This window comes from Aptenodytes forsteri, unplaced genomic scaffold, assembly GCF_000699145.1.
Source record: "Aptenodytes forsteri isolate BGI_AS27 unplaced genomic scaffold, ASM69914v1 Scaffold79, whole genome shotgun sequence".
Classification (NCBI taxonomy): Eukaryota; Metazoa; Chordata; class Aves; order Sphenisciformes; family Spheniscidae; genus Aptenodytes; species Aptenodytes forsteri.
In genome coordinates this window covers 4,741,610-4,755,202 of record NW_008794776.1, presented here as the reverse complement: position 1 = coordinate 4,755,202, position 13,593 = coordinate 4,741,610, and the positions used below count along the sequence as shown (strand labels likewise).

The 13,593-nt window shown below is 40.0% G+C and overlaps 1 protein-coding gene across 1 annotated transcript in view; it reads right to left on the bottom strand.

Annotated features, from left to right (window-relative positions):
- Positions 1 to 13,593, bottom strand: part of ARVCF (armadillo repeat gene deleted in velocardiofacial syndrome) — a 150,407-nt gene that overhangs the window by 90,548 nt on the left and 46,266 nt on the right. The window contains exon 3 of the mRNA XM_019470783.1: positions 8,219 to 8,377. Within this exon, the coding sequence (XP_019326328.1) occupies positions 8,219 to 8,377 (159 nt within the window). The remainder of the gene's footprint in view (positions 1 to 8,218; positions 8,378 to 13,593) is intronic.

Below are 13,593 nucleotides of genomic sequence, written 5' to 3'. Positions count from 1 at the left end.
AAACAAAGACTCCTCAAGAGTTTCCAAGAACATTCCGCCTTCATGGGAAAGTTCTGGTAATCTGCATGAGACAGTGCCAGACAAAAGCCACTACTATTTACAAACTAGCAAAGGACCTTCTGTTTTGGTTGGTATCTGTGGTCCATGAACTTTTGCTGGTCACTCTGGAAGACAGTGCAGAAGCTGTTTTGGGGAGAATACAAAGTCCAGCAGAAGCCAATCTATCCTTACCCTAACCCTAATAAAGTTACCCTAACCCTAGTAAATGCCGACTTTAAGCCCTTTGTAAAAAAACCCAACCAAACAACAAAACAACACACCCACAAAGATATGAGAGAGAATCAATCCACCAGGCAGTATTACACACAGGGAGGAGAGGAACACAAAACAAAATTGTTAAGAGATATTTTGGGTTTCTACAGTATTACAGAAGTAAATAAGCATCAGTAAATGACACTTTTCTTCAAGTAGGCCGCAGAATGAAATGCGTACATCAAGAGAAACAGTAACTGTAACGTGTATTCCTGGATTGCTCAGTGGCTCTGAAGTCCAAATAGATGTTTTGACCTATAGCCTCTGATTTAAACATTTAGATTGGCACCAGATTAGCCAAGCTGCTGCTAAAACAAAATAATTAAGAGTACATCTCTTGAAGCAGCTCCAGACATGTCCTCTAGCCAGATGTTTTCACACAGAAACCCCAAATAGAAGAAAATCACCCAAACAGCATTTCTTTTCCTAGAGACATCTGTGAGCAAATGATGCTTCAGCCTAATGAAGTAATGAAATCCTGCAAGACTGAAAGCAGCACAAATGGCTTTCCACCAACAGCATAATTAAACAGCATCACGATGCTGAATAAAGCATAGCCAGGTACCAACATGACTTTAGTATCTAATCTGGGCCAGAGCTGAATGAATTTTCCTCTTCAATCCAAAGGGATTTCCTTAGCAAGTAAACATCAGGAAAGATGCTAGCTTCCATGCCTCCAAATCTTCTTTTTTCCCTTTTTTTTAAAAGCACACATTTTAATAACTAAAAGAAAGGAAACTAGAAACCAAACATTTATTTCATGACATAGAATCCAACAGCAGTTTTTGCTTATTACCTGCGCACAATACTTCTACTTTCCACTCAGTTATCAGCATGACTACTGTTATGGCATTTATAAAACTGGAGAGCATTCAGAGAAAAAAAAAAGAGCTGGCGTAGCTTACAGTAGCTCTTTGTAAAGTGGGTATACACAAGGCAACACAGCTCAGTATTCTCCTACTGAAGTCTGAAACAAAAGTTTTATTCAAAGTAATATGTTCATAAGTGATCTTCTAAGAGTAGAAAAAGCAACATTTCTCAGGCCTGAAATATGCGAGTTTTACAAAGCAATGACAAAACTGGATGCAAAGTGCTGGGCCTTTGCGTTCTTGAATTTGGGAACCAGTAACGGTAATAACAGGAAGGAAGGTAGCGTTTCAACAATTTGATGAATCAGAAATTGGTACTTTTGCTCAGGAAGGAACACAGAGGCAGCTTTCTAGACGCCAGGAAGAGCACTCCATAACCTCACAAAGCCCCTTCTTTCAGCACTATTCAACCGGAGCCAGATATTTTAAATCTAATTCAGAGTTTCTCTTTTCAAGACATATGTTGCCATGCATGCATAGTTTGTCACGTGTAATTTTTCATAAAATTGTCAAGATCAGACAATGCAAGATACCTAATAAACCACGTCTGGCTCCAGCAACAGCACGAAAGAAGGAACAAGCTTTGACCTGCAGGAACCTTGGACAACGGCTTTGCAGTGGAGGCATCGCTGCTGTGTCTTCACCCAGCATTCCTACTGCCAATTCTGGACTCTTGCCTGGTTTTGACTGTAATTTTTTTTTGGAGAATCACCATTATTGTCAAACAGGATGAGGTAACACAATGCAGAAATGTTATGGCAAGGACAATTGTCTACAAATATTCAGTACATGTACACAAAAAAGACAAAGCAGAATTTCAGAACACTTTGAAAATCAATTCCCAGACATTTTGTGACTTACCAGTTACACTTAATGAGTTTTCCCCATGCTCTGGTAATCTACAGAGTATTTACAGAGACTTTTTTTTTTTTTAATATGACCAACACAGAAGGCAGGAGATTAATTTCCAATTTTTTCCCAATTTGCCTTATTTCCTGTCTTCGAGACCAGCATAGACAAGTTTTCAATGGCTGTTGCTAGTCAAAAAGACACACTTAGCGTCAGCCAGCACATGTAAGGACAAGTTTCCAATGTTAGCACAGCCTCACCTCTATAATTTTCTGAACGCTGCCCCTGTTAGTGAGTGGAAGGAATCAGGACAATCAAAACCCCCTTGTCAGACACATAAAAAGGAACATTTCACTCAAGCATTAAAGTACACATTTCTCATAGCATAAAAGCATTCAATAATGCTAAAGGTGTTATAGTGGGGCAATCAGAGTCTTTTTATATTTCGAGAGAGAGGGAGTATTTGCACTCATGCCTCATTTGTCAGGGGTAGACATTGAGAGAGAAGATTTATCATGTGATAAACAGACTTTGCTGCCTACAGGACAATAAAGGGAAGCTTTTTGGAAGCAATTAGCCAGCACACAGAGGAAGGTCCATTTACTAGGTTTCCAAGCAAAAAACCCCAAACAAACCCCAAAACCAAAAGAAACCCCCCACAAAAACCAAAAAAACCCCATCCAACAAACCAAACATCTTTATTTCAGGAAATCCAGCTCAAGGGAATGTTTCATTTATATTTCTTAAAAGAACACCCGCAGTCTCAAGCAGCTGACAGCACAGTAATCTTCTCTCTCCTAACATTTTTGTGGTTTCCTTCGTACTGATGCATTAGCCAGAGAGAACAAAGCTGTTCCAAATGGGAGTCCCAGCACTGTCTTATCTGAGAGACACCTATCCTTCCGATGCACCCAATCTTGAAAGAGATTTAGTAGCATAAACTCCTCGCTACAGATATGCTCTAGTGAAAAATTTAGAGATACAAGTTACTTTGAGAAAGTGTAATTTGACTTCCTCTGTTTACTTTCCATCTCTAAAGAAAACCCATTTAAAGAGTTTTTTTAGCCCAATTACAAATCAAAGGTGCTCAATTGTTTCAGTGCTACAATCTCATAGAGTACCAGATGAAAGCTTCAGATTACTTCCCTATGAAGAGGTTGTCTGAGTATGCTTAAAATATATTTGCAATTCTTTATTTCCTATAAACTGTATTAAGGTTCCAACCACAGTAAAAAAAGAAAAAGTTCCAATATACCAACTTATTCAAGCCCTCTGGAACCAAAATCCTATGAGACTGCAAGTGGGTGCTTTCATTGCTGCTCCCCCACCCCAGAATATAACTACATGTCAGGTTTACTGACCTTACCGTTGTTCTCCTCCCCAAATAGCAATTATTTTGTTAAATAATTCCCCTACAGGCCCCATGATAATGTTTTCACTAATTCTGTTTCTGGAAATATATTTGCCAACAGAACACAAAAGAAATATTCACACATTTGAAGCAGCTTCTGTATTTTTCTGTCCCTCATTCTTCTATTTGTCTTGAAGGCTGGGAGAACAAACATGAAATTATCCAACCATTGGACCTACTGGATGCATTTGCAGATGGGACAAGTGGATCCCTCAAAGTGCACAGTGCTCAGACACAAGAGGAGGAAAGGCTGTACTGAGATTTCAGTTGGAGTGTGCTATCATGGTCAAATGCAGTCATCTTAACCAGCACCTACAATTTTGCCTTCCATTTTGTTACTGAGGTTGGTTTTGGTTTGCCTTTTTTTTTTTTTATAAATTAAGTACATTATAAAAGCTGACAGGGCTAAAAATTTTGTTGAAACTGTGTCATAAAACAAAAAACACAAGAAGGAATGTGTGAGGATAAAAGCATTCTGACATTTCTGAGAGCTTATTTTTGAACTACGGACTGTAAAAATTAATCAGCCCAAGCAGGTTGAAGCAATTACCTTTCTATTAAATGCTGTGTAAGAACTCACCCCGCAGGTTTTCAAAACAACAGCTCAAATTTCTCCCCTTCAATTTTAAGCTTAACATTTCACATTCTCAAAGGGCCCTCAACTTCGGCTGAAATCCATTCCTGTTCTATTACCTAATTCCCTTGAATTTTCTGCAAAGTTTTGAAGAACTGCATCTGCATGTGCCACTGCCACAACCGAAGATTTTCAGTCACGAGCGCTTTCCCATCGCTGGTGCTAGGAAGTGGGAGCAGCAGTTAATCCCTGTTGGGAAAGATCTGGCCTTGCTGAGTATTAGAAAGCACAAGGCAAATGGATGGACTGGAAATGAAACAACTTTGTATACAGATTGATTTCACAGTTTGTTATCATAAAACATCATTTTCAATGAATAAAAGTGACCTAAATCTCTCCAATCTTTTAGCGTTTCAAAGATAAAAATAAAAGGTGCCTGAAGAAAGAAAAAAGCAAACATTAACACAAGCACACACACATCTAATTTGCTTTACTGGATTCTCTTGAGCCACTTACAAACAGGCTCCCTTTAACACATGGCAGTATTCCAGCCGACAGGCAAGAAGTGGTAGTCTTCTCCCCAAGGTGACTTTCACTGTTTTAGCATGATAGGTATTTGGCTTCCAGAGAGATTATAAAGTTGAAATGAAGTATTATCTGCTACATCTTTTGCGTAGTGAATGTTATGTAGGGACTTAGTCAGTATAGTACTAAGAGAATAACAGTTTGGGGAAAATTGCTCAGAGAGATCTCATTTTGAAAAGGCAGATGTTCTCTATTTAAAATACGTAAAATATTAAATTCTATTATGCCTTCTTCCTGCTTCATTGCTACAGGCATCTTCAAAGATGTGGGGAAAAGCATATCTAAACTGTCAATGCTTCTGGATTAAGGTTGTTTACTTAATACACTATTGAAGAGAATAACCTCTATAAATAATAGTTTTGAGGGGGGGGGGGGGGGGCGGAATAAAGGAACAGCAGTGTACAGGAGCATTCCCATTTACAGCTTTTGTTATGTTTCAGTTCAAGAGGAGGAATTTCAGAGGCATCACTCTCCAGCAAGCTAAAGATTATACAATTTAACAAAAATAAACAACAATTATCTTTTAAAGATCCAAAAATACATACTAAATAGCATTAGGTTGACTAATCCCCAGATAAGCTATCCAGCAAAGAAAGCATACATTTTGAAAAACCTCTCCAGCCTCTTTGGCTCTTGAAAAACCGTGACCTGTGTTATTTACTCTGTCAGAGGAAGCATCTTATGCTGCCACTTCCTTTGCAAGACAAGTACGCTGGAGATTGAGACTGGCACTGTCCAGAGGAGCCTTCTAGTTACAGAGGTAATAAAAATAGGTTCTAAACCCTTCCTCAGAGAAGCCTAGAGCAAGCACAGCAATGTAGAACATAAAAATCTTTATTTGTATGTTGTGCTAACTACCTTGACTTAACAGATGACCCAAAGTAAAGGGGGGGGGGGGAAGCCAAGCAAAAGCCAACCCCCCCTAGCATTTAATGAATGCTGTATGACTATCTCAACTGTAAACATTACTTAATTAAGTAACAGATTAGATATTACTGAAAATAGATGTAAGGATTCCCACCATAGGAAATGCTGCTCCTTTACAAGGATAAGAAGTACCTGCACACTAAAAGCAAGGCCAGATTCATGGGGCAGGGTGTGTGTGTGTGGGGGGTGTTAGCGTTTGGGGGGGGTGGGGAGGGTGTGTTTAGCATTTTTTCCTTTTTTTTCTCCCCCGCCTTTCTTTTTTTTAAATCTGGGAGGGAACAGGCAGAGACATAGAACAGCAGTTTCTGGGCTCAAAGATCCTATTACTGCACACTGCATGCCCAGTGGACACGTGCTTGCATCTCTCATCCCAGAGAAATGCTTTCCTTCGCTGTCCTCATCCGAGCAGCAAGGTCAGAATTTTGCCACTGCACAGAGGTACCAGAAACTTAATTTTCTCTGTAAGGCGCTCTCATATAATAATACGACCTATAAAAGCATAATGATGATACCTATTAGAAGTGATAGTAAGTCAATACCAATTAACTCCAGGACACTTAACTGATGCTACAAAACCCCAGTGACAACAGTTTTCATTTTCACGTTCCCTATCAAAACAAAAAGCAAGTTGAAGACGAACGTGATTAAAAAAAATGTAAAAAAATCTGACCTCAGATTCATATCTAAGAGCTGTTAAATCTATGCCATATTACCACAGCAAGGAAAAGTCAAAACAAAACCATTTCAGAGACAACCACCTCAGCAAAGTCGCAGCACCTCTTCTGACAGAGTTAGGGCTAAGCCAACCCCATCTGTGTTTTGACATTTCAGAATCACTTTTCTCAACAACTGGATTTTTTTTAAGTCAGCCTTTTTAGCAGTGAAATAATAGGAAACACCTCCAGACAGTATGTAAGTTGAAGTCAGTGAAATTATTTGAAAAAACATAAATGCAGAGCGAGACAGCTATGCACTCTTCCCCCATTCTGAACACAGCTGAGTGCCTGGAATGAACTACAGTAACAGAAGAAAGCCTCGCTCTTAGAAATGGAACAGTAGCTCTAGGGTTGCTGTTTTTTCAATTTTCCCATATGCAGATACAACGCCTGTTTTGGAGCTGCCACTGTCCTTTTCTGTGGGAAGATGGAAAAATAGCAGGCACACCACACATAGGAGAAAATCGCACCTTTTACACTATGACAAACATGCAGCTTTATCAGTAGCATGACTATTTCAGACAAACTATTTCATTCCATGTGGTCCCGTTATCTAGGGACCACTGCATGGCCTCTCCTCTATTTTTACAGTTGTAGCTATCATTTTATTCCCTTGCATAGCTGCACTTACAGTCTCCTAAAACTATGCACTACTATTAGTGCATATAAAAAGGTGTCCATTCACCACTGTAATTTTATCACTTCCTTCCTGTAAGTAACAGTTGTTGTTGCTGCCACTAGAAAGAAAACAACATTTCTTTCAAATAAGTCACAGATTAAATACATTAGATTATTTGAAGAGCTACTAAAAATTTGGGATCTTTTGTTTGTCTGTTTTATTTTTAAGACCTTAATCTCCTTCCAACAATGAGAAAATAGGCCAGTTATATTTATCTTCTAACATTAAACCAGCTACTCAGTTTATAGCAATGTTTGCAGGCCCACTGACCTCAGGAAATCAACATTCATTTACTCCAACCTGACGATCTGATGGCCTGAATGGATATCTTAGAGGACTGCAATTCTGGAATGCCAGTAAAAATAAACACCGATTTATGCCGTGACCTCTGTTCAACTCCTTTTAACACAGAAAGCAGCTGGACAGCCTCTTTTTTATAATCAGTGCTGTTCAGAAGTTTTTAAAAAGGGAATCATCCTTAATCTTTCACAAGACCAAAACCTAACAAAGATATCAGCTCAACTTCCAAGACCCAGGTGTCAAGGTGTATTAGTATTCCAGTGGTATCCGAAAGCATGTGAGGCAGCCATGAATATACAGCACCTTCTTAGCAGAGACTGCAGAATTACCTTACACAAGGGAACGAAAAGACATCAGGAAAATTAGAACATATGCAACACCTGTAATCCAGCAGAACCTGAGGTACAGGTCACTTGGGAACACACCCAGCTTTCCCCATGCATCAGGACCAAAATTCCATTCACAAGACTGTTGGAGAATTTAAATGCTGTGGTGTTATTTAATTAGGATGTTTCTCGTTCTAAAGGACAAACACATAATCGCATATTGTTATTACAGATAACATATTTCCAAGCAAATTTTCCTCAGCTGCAAAAGTAATTTACTCCAAGCCCTACCAACTTATCTAATTCTCGTATCACCGTATGTGTTTGCAGGGCAATGCTGTGAACTGTTTCGGTAAAAAAAGTGAATCTTAAAAGAATAAACAGTCTGGGAAAGGGTTCTAGTGTTTTTGTTTGGGTTAACCTGGATAATTTCTACTGTTCCGTTCGCAGCTCCATGAACAGCTGTATCAGCACAGCTGATAGGGAGCAAACTAGACATAAGAGGCAAAGCTGAAAAAGCCCTGAACTCAGCTTTGCTGGCAAACAGAACATTCAAAATCACTGAGGATCACAATAGCATGATTGTCACCACTCATGGTACTCTCTGCTATTTTTATTTTGTGATTAGGTGGTATTTTGCCATTTTCCTCATTGGTTATTATCCTCTCACCTTGGTTTCAGTTCTCCTTGTGGTTCCATCTTCAGAAGTGACAATAGACACATGGGAAGTGGGAGTGCCTGGGTCTTCCTCCACAGTAACTGTCTCTTCCACCATTTCTTGAGGCTCTTGCATCATTGCTATTGATGTCTGGTTACTGGGGCTTTGTTCCTAAAGCAGCAGGTAAAAAAAAAAAAAACAAAACAAAAAACACACAAAACTTTTCACTTCTACCATCGTGGCATAACTATTCTATCGATTTTGGCTTTCTCAATTGAAAAACATTTTACCCAACAACTTGCAAGTAGAGATTCAGAGAACGAAGTATTTACTGTCTCGAAAAAGCATGCTGCAAACTATGCTGGTATGGCTAGGCTCAGCTCAGTAAATGGAAATCACGTGAAGCATCTATCAAGGACTTCATATTTATAGGCAACCTACTACAAACTACTACCTTGTATTTAAACCTGCTTCAAGCTTTCTCTTTGATGCCCAGCGTAGGAGGAGTGGAATTTTTGTCTGTAAAAACATTCATTCAGTTCCACAGTGAACAGGACCATTGGCTTTCAGAGCAGTTAATCTTACACACCATTAAAAGTTTATTTCCATTTGATAAAATACACTCAGTTGCAGACTACAGAAGGCTATAAAACATCAAGACCTACTATTAAACTGACACCTTTCTCAAACTGTCCAAAGCAATGATAATTTTAAAAAATGGATAGCTAGAGATTAATAGCTGAATTATGTGAAATGCTACCTTCCCTTCGCTAAGTCCGTAGATCTAACTGGTTATAAGCTTATTTAAAATTTAAAACAGCTAGACAACATAAAGAAACACTAAACAGAAAGTAGATCAAAGGACGGTTCTTGTAGGGATACTGCCCAAAGAGAACACTTCTGCTCCTCGCCAGCAGTAACATCCGAACCTTCCTTTTTCTTACACAATTGTGTGTCTCAGCACAGAAACCAGAGAAGCTCCCCTTTGGTAGAGGAATATATTTCAGAAGTTTCACAGCAAGTGGCCAATAAAGAACCGGCTTACATACTGAGAAATAAGACTTTTCCCGACATTATGAATCCTCAACTACATAAAATGAAATGATGGACTGTTCATTTCATTATAAGCCCTGAAGGTATCGGGCTACACAGGCCTCAAAGCCAAAGCAGGGCTTCTATTTGCACATCTTGTCAAACAGGCACACAAAGAACATCCTTTATTAAGGAACATATATATACACACACAGACACACTTTTTTTCCGTATTTAAAAAAAAGAAAAATAAGGAAAGGAATGACACAGAGGTGTAAATTGCAAAGTGAACACACTTTCCCTAAAAAAACCACCGTGGGCAAATTCAGTATAGCTTTTCACATCACAGGAAAACAAAACTGTTGCCATGCAGGTGCTGAGTCTAATTACATAAAGGTTTAAATATTCTCTACTTGTGGGCAGCTTCATCACCAGGGAACTACAGCATTTTAATTTGTAACATTTTATTTAGAAAAATTGCATTTCATCCCAACGATGAACTTTGGATTGCCCCTTTTGCTGTGCCATGTTTTGTGCAAGCCCTGAAGGACAGTATCCTTCCGAGTGACCTTATGCTGCTGAGCAGGAGCAGGGGTACTGAGGTCTCATTAAGATCCTCAGTGAAAAGTGTCATTTAATCCTTGTGCCATCTATAATTTCCTTTGAAACAAGCTGAGATGCCCCTGTTCAGTTTCCTTTATTTACAGCTGTATTCTGACATTCTAGAACTTGGACTTCAGTTAGGAAGCTGCTTTCATTTTCAGGTAAGCGCTAATATTAACCAAGACCACAACAATAAGCCTCAGGCAATCATCTCGGTCAAAATGCAACATGGACAGCCTTCAAAGATTACACATGCTGGACCACCAGAGGTGATATAAGCAGGCACTACTTCCATTTCTATTGAAACCACAGAATAACTCAGGCTACAGAATCAATCAATGAGAACAAGGCTTCTGAAATCCTAAAGAAAAATCACTCCTTCCAGTCTGCAGTACTTAATCATTATGGCCAATAACTTACAATACACACCGAATCCTTTATGGTATGGTTCAGATGTCAGATTGTGTCTTCTGCCCACAGCTTCAGAAGGGAAACTAGCTCCTGGGACTATATATAGTCTATATATATATAGACTATATTCAGCTATATATATATATTAACTATATATATAACTATAATAAATTAATATATTAACCCCTTCACATTTTTCTTGAAGATACTATATTCTAACAGCAAGTCCCTTTTCCCCACCCCACAGTAAAGCTTCCCTCTAAACAGAAGAATTTACACAATATTGCAATATACTAAAGACTCGGAACTTGTATTCATCTTCATGCATCCCCAGCCTTACCAACAGCAAAGAAACCTGTTACATGTAGAGATTTTTTGCTATTACACCTTGTCCCTGTAAACCTCATCATCATCTCCAAGGCATCGAATGCCAAAATTCCTTCAAGGTGGGACCTTCTCACTCCTCTCACACATGTACGCACATATACACATCTCATCCATCATCCTCATTTCTAGCTGCATCTTAAGGTGACTGTGTGAATTTACATCTCTTCGTTCCCCTCTAGATTCTTCAGAGGCAAACTCTGCTTTGTGATAATAAACCTGAGGAGATGGAAGGTGGAAAGAAATATTTTGCTCTGTGAGCTTTTGCAAAACTTTTTCTTTATGAAAAAAATAAAGTTTCCCTTTGTATTCAGACTGCCTGTGGGCAAAGGAAACCTTTAAAGCTGGGCACTTAAACATGAGCAAATTGCAAACTAGAGCATATTGACTTTAAATGAGCACTGCGCTAGTTTTTGTCCTCTGGCTGCTTCTAAAATGAAAATGCAGGGAGATATGGTACACATCTGCATTCCTACAAGAGAAAACTATTGTTAGCAAGAGACTGTCCTAAGCATCAGAAAGAATAAAAGCTTGCGAAGTTCAAGGTAAATATCCCAACACAGACAACTAACCAGACTGCATTTTCTTGTGTCTTCCTTCTTATTATGTGAGCTATTGAGGACAGCATATCATCCAGCTTACTCCCTGAATTAGCTTAAGGAGGTGGTTCTTTGATCTCTAAAACCAGTACTTTTTCCACATCGCTAACTTGGAGTTGTCACAAGCTAACATTAATGTAGAAAAGATGCAAAGATTGTTATCTGGTTTTAGTTTCCATCATTAAGGATTTTAGGTCATCACAAATTGGAGAAACTAGGACACGTTACCCCTTTCAACCACCTTCCTCTGTGCTCAGCTTCTAAGGCAATATTTAGGACGCTCTTTTGCTAAATACATCTCAGCATCTCAGATTCCAAACATTTGGCAGGTAAGCCTAAAGTAAAACACACGTTGCCAGATAAAGCTGGAACATGACACCCCTATGAATAATCCTACTGGTAGTTCCCTGCCTGCTAGAGGTAGGTAATTCCAGTTTAGAACAACACACACTCATTCATTTACCTTGCTGGAGGCCTTCAAAGCAAAAGCAACCAGACAATTCCTCTTTTGCTATCACACTGGCCAGGACCCTGTCGTCCTTCCCCTACTGTCAAACAAGAGGGTGTTGTCCAGTACCAGAGGGATCTGCCATGCCACAGCAATCACTGTCATCAGCTGAGCATCTGGGAAGACCAAATCTAAAGGGACCTTCTTTCCAGTCCTCTTCAATGGGAATGGGATCCTTGACAGTTCCTGCAGGCTGGCTCCCTCCTCCTCCAGGGACCCTCCCTTTGAAACACTCGAGGCACAACAGCCAAACTACAGAAATCGTGTCACAGGGAACATCAAGGGCCAGCAGCTCCCTGAGGGACGTGGCGCTGAGAGGGATCCCTTGGATGGCTGGGCAGGGGCCTCGCTGGCTGGGGCCCACTTCCACAGCACCCGAGCGAGGTGAGCAGGACAAACCTGGGATGGCAGCCAGGTCCCACCAAGAGGCAGTAACACGGTGATGAGGGAGGCTCAAGGTCAACCTGGGAAGCAAATCTGCAGGTCAGGGTTAGGATCAGGTCCAGTGATAGCCAGGCACATCCACAGTGATAAGGCAGGTCTGAGGTCTGCAGGTCAGGGTCTGGATCAATGGGGTCCCTGGCCAGGCGCAGGCATGGCTGTAGCTCACCTGGAGACCAGTACTCCTCCAGCATAGCCCAAGCATGGACTGAGGGCTCAGGGCTGAGCTCCCAGGTCTCTGGGTGGAAGCCCCACGTGAAGCTGGTCAGGGCCACTGAGGTCTGTCAGTGCCCTCAGGGCCCTGAGCGATCCCACAGCCCCTCTAAAATGGCAGCAGGAGTTCTCTTGCGATAAACACACACACAGCAAGGTGATATCCCCCCCAAAATTGCTAAGCATTACCCATGAGGTCCCTTTCAAATAATAATCTTTGGCTCCTCCCAAGAAGATTACAAAACAACACCAAGTTATGAGAAGAGATTCCAATCCAGTTATTGCATAGGGTGTCAGTAGTCATGGCTTTTCTCCCTGCTTTTTTGAGTATCAAATGAATCCTATCCTTTTGATGTGTTCTTGCATCTCCAGCGTGCTTTAAAAAAGCCAATTTATCCCCAGCCTGTAAAAGTTAAGTGCAGATGAAACAGCTAAAGACCTTGTAAAATAAGCAAGAATCATAAAATAACAGTAATTCTTGTTTTGTTAAAAAACAGAGTGATTTACCATTTAGAGCACATATCTCCTAGGGCTTATTTTGCATTAGAATACTATAGCTTCTATAATCATCACCATTTCAATTCCTAGAGTTATATTTCCATCCAAGCAGCTATTTTATATCTTTTTTAATAAAAGAATAACCTCCCCCAGGAGTATCAGACATCCTACTTTAAAACAGTAAACAACGTTCTTCATTTGCTGCCTATGAAACAATTTAAAACAGTCTGGAAATAATATAAAATTGCAGGAGATTATTACTTCTACTAAAACAGTCCCTCTTCAAAAACACTGAAAACACGTACATCAAATCATCGTTCTCCCAGAGATACCCTTTGTTCAGTAGATTGCAATGCAGGCTATTCAGGCTACTGCTTACTCCAGGTTACTGTCAGATACCAAATTTGAAGGTTTTTGCAAAGCACAAAGGCTGGATTCTACACCAGTGGACGTACTTGTCCTCAGTCGACCCCAGCGCAGACAAAGCTCAAGTGTATCAACTCCTGTGAAACACATTACAAGTCTGGGCATAATGAATGGCATTGGACAACAATGCTAATTGAATTAAACGTGGATTCTCTCTCCTCCTCCTACTCTTTGTTTAAATTACTTACTAAAGCTTCAATCTCTGTGAAGCATGAGATTATTTACAAGTGCAAAGCAGGCAAACATCAGTTTTGCCAGAGTCAAGTCTCATG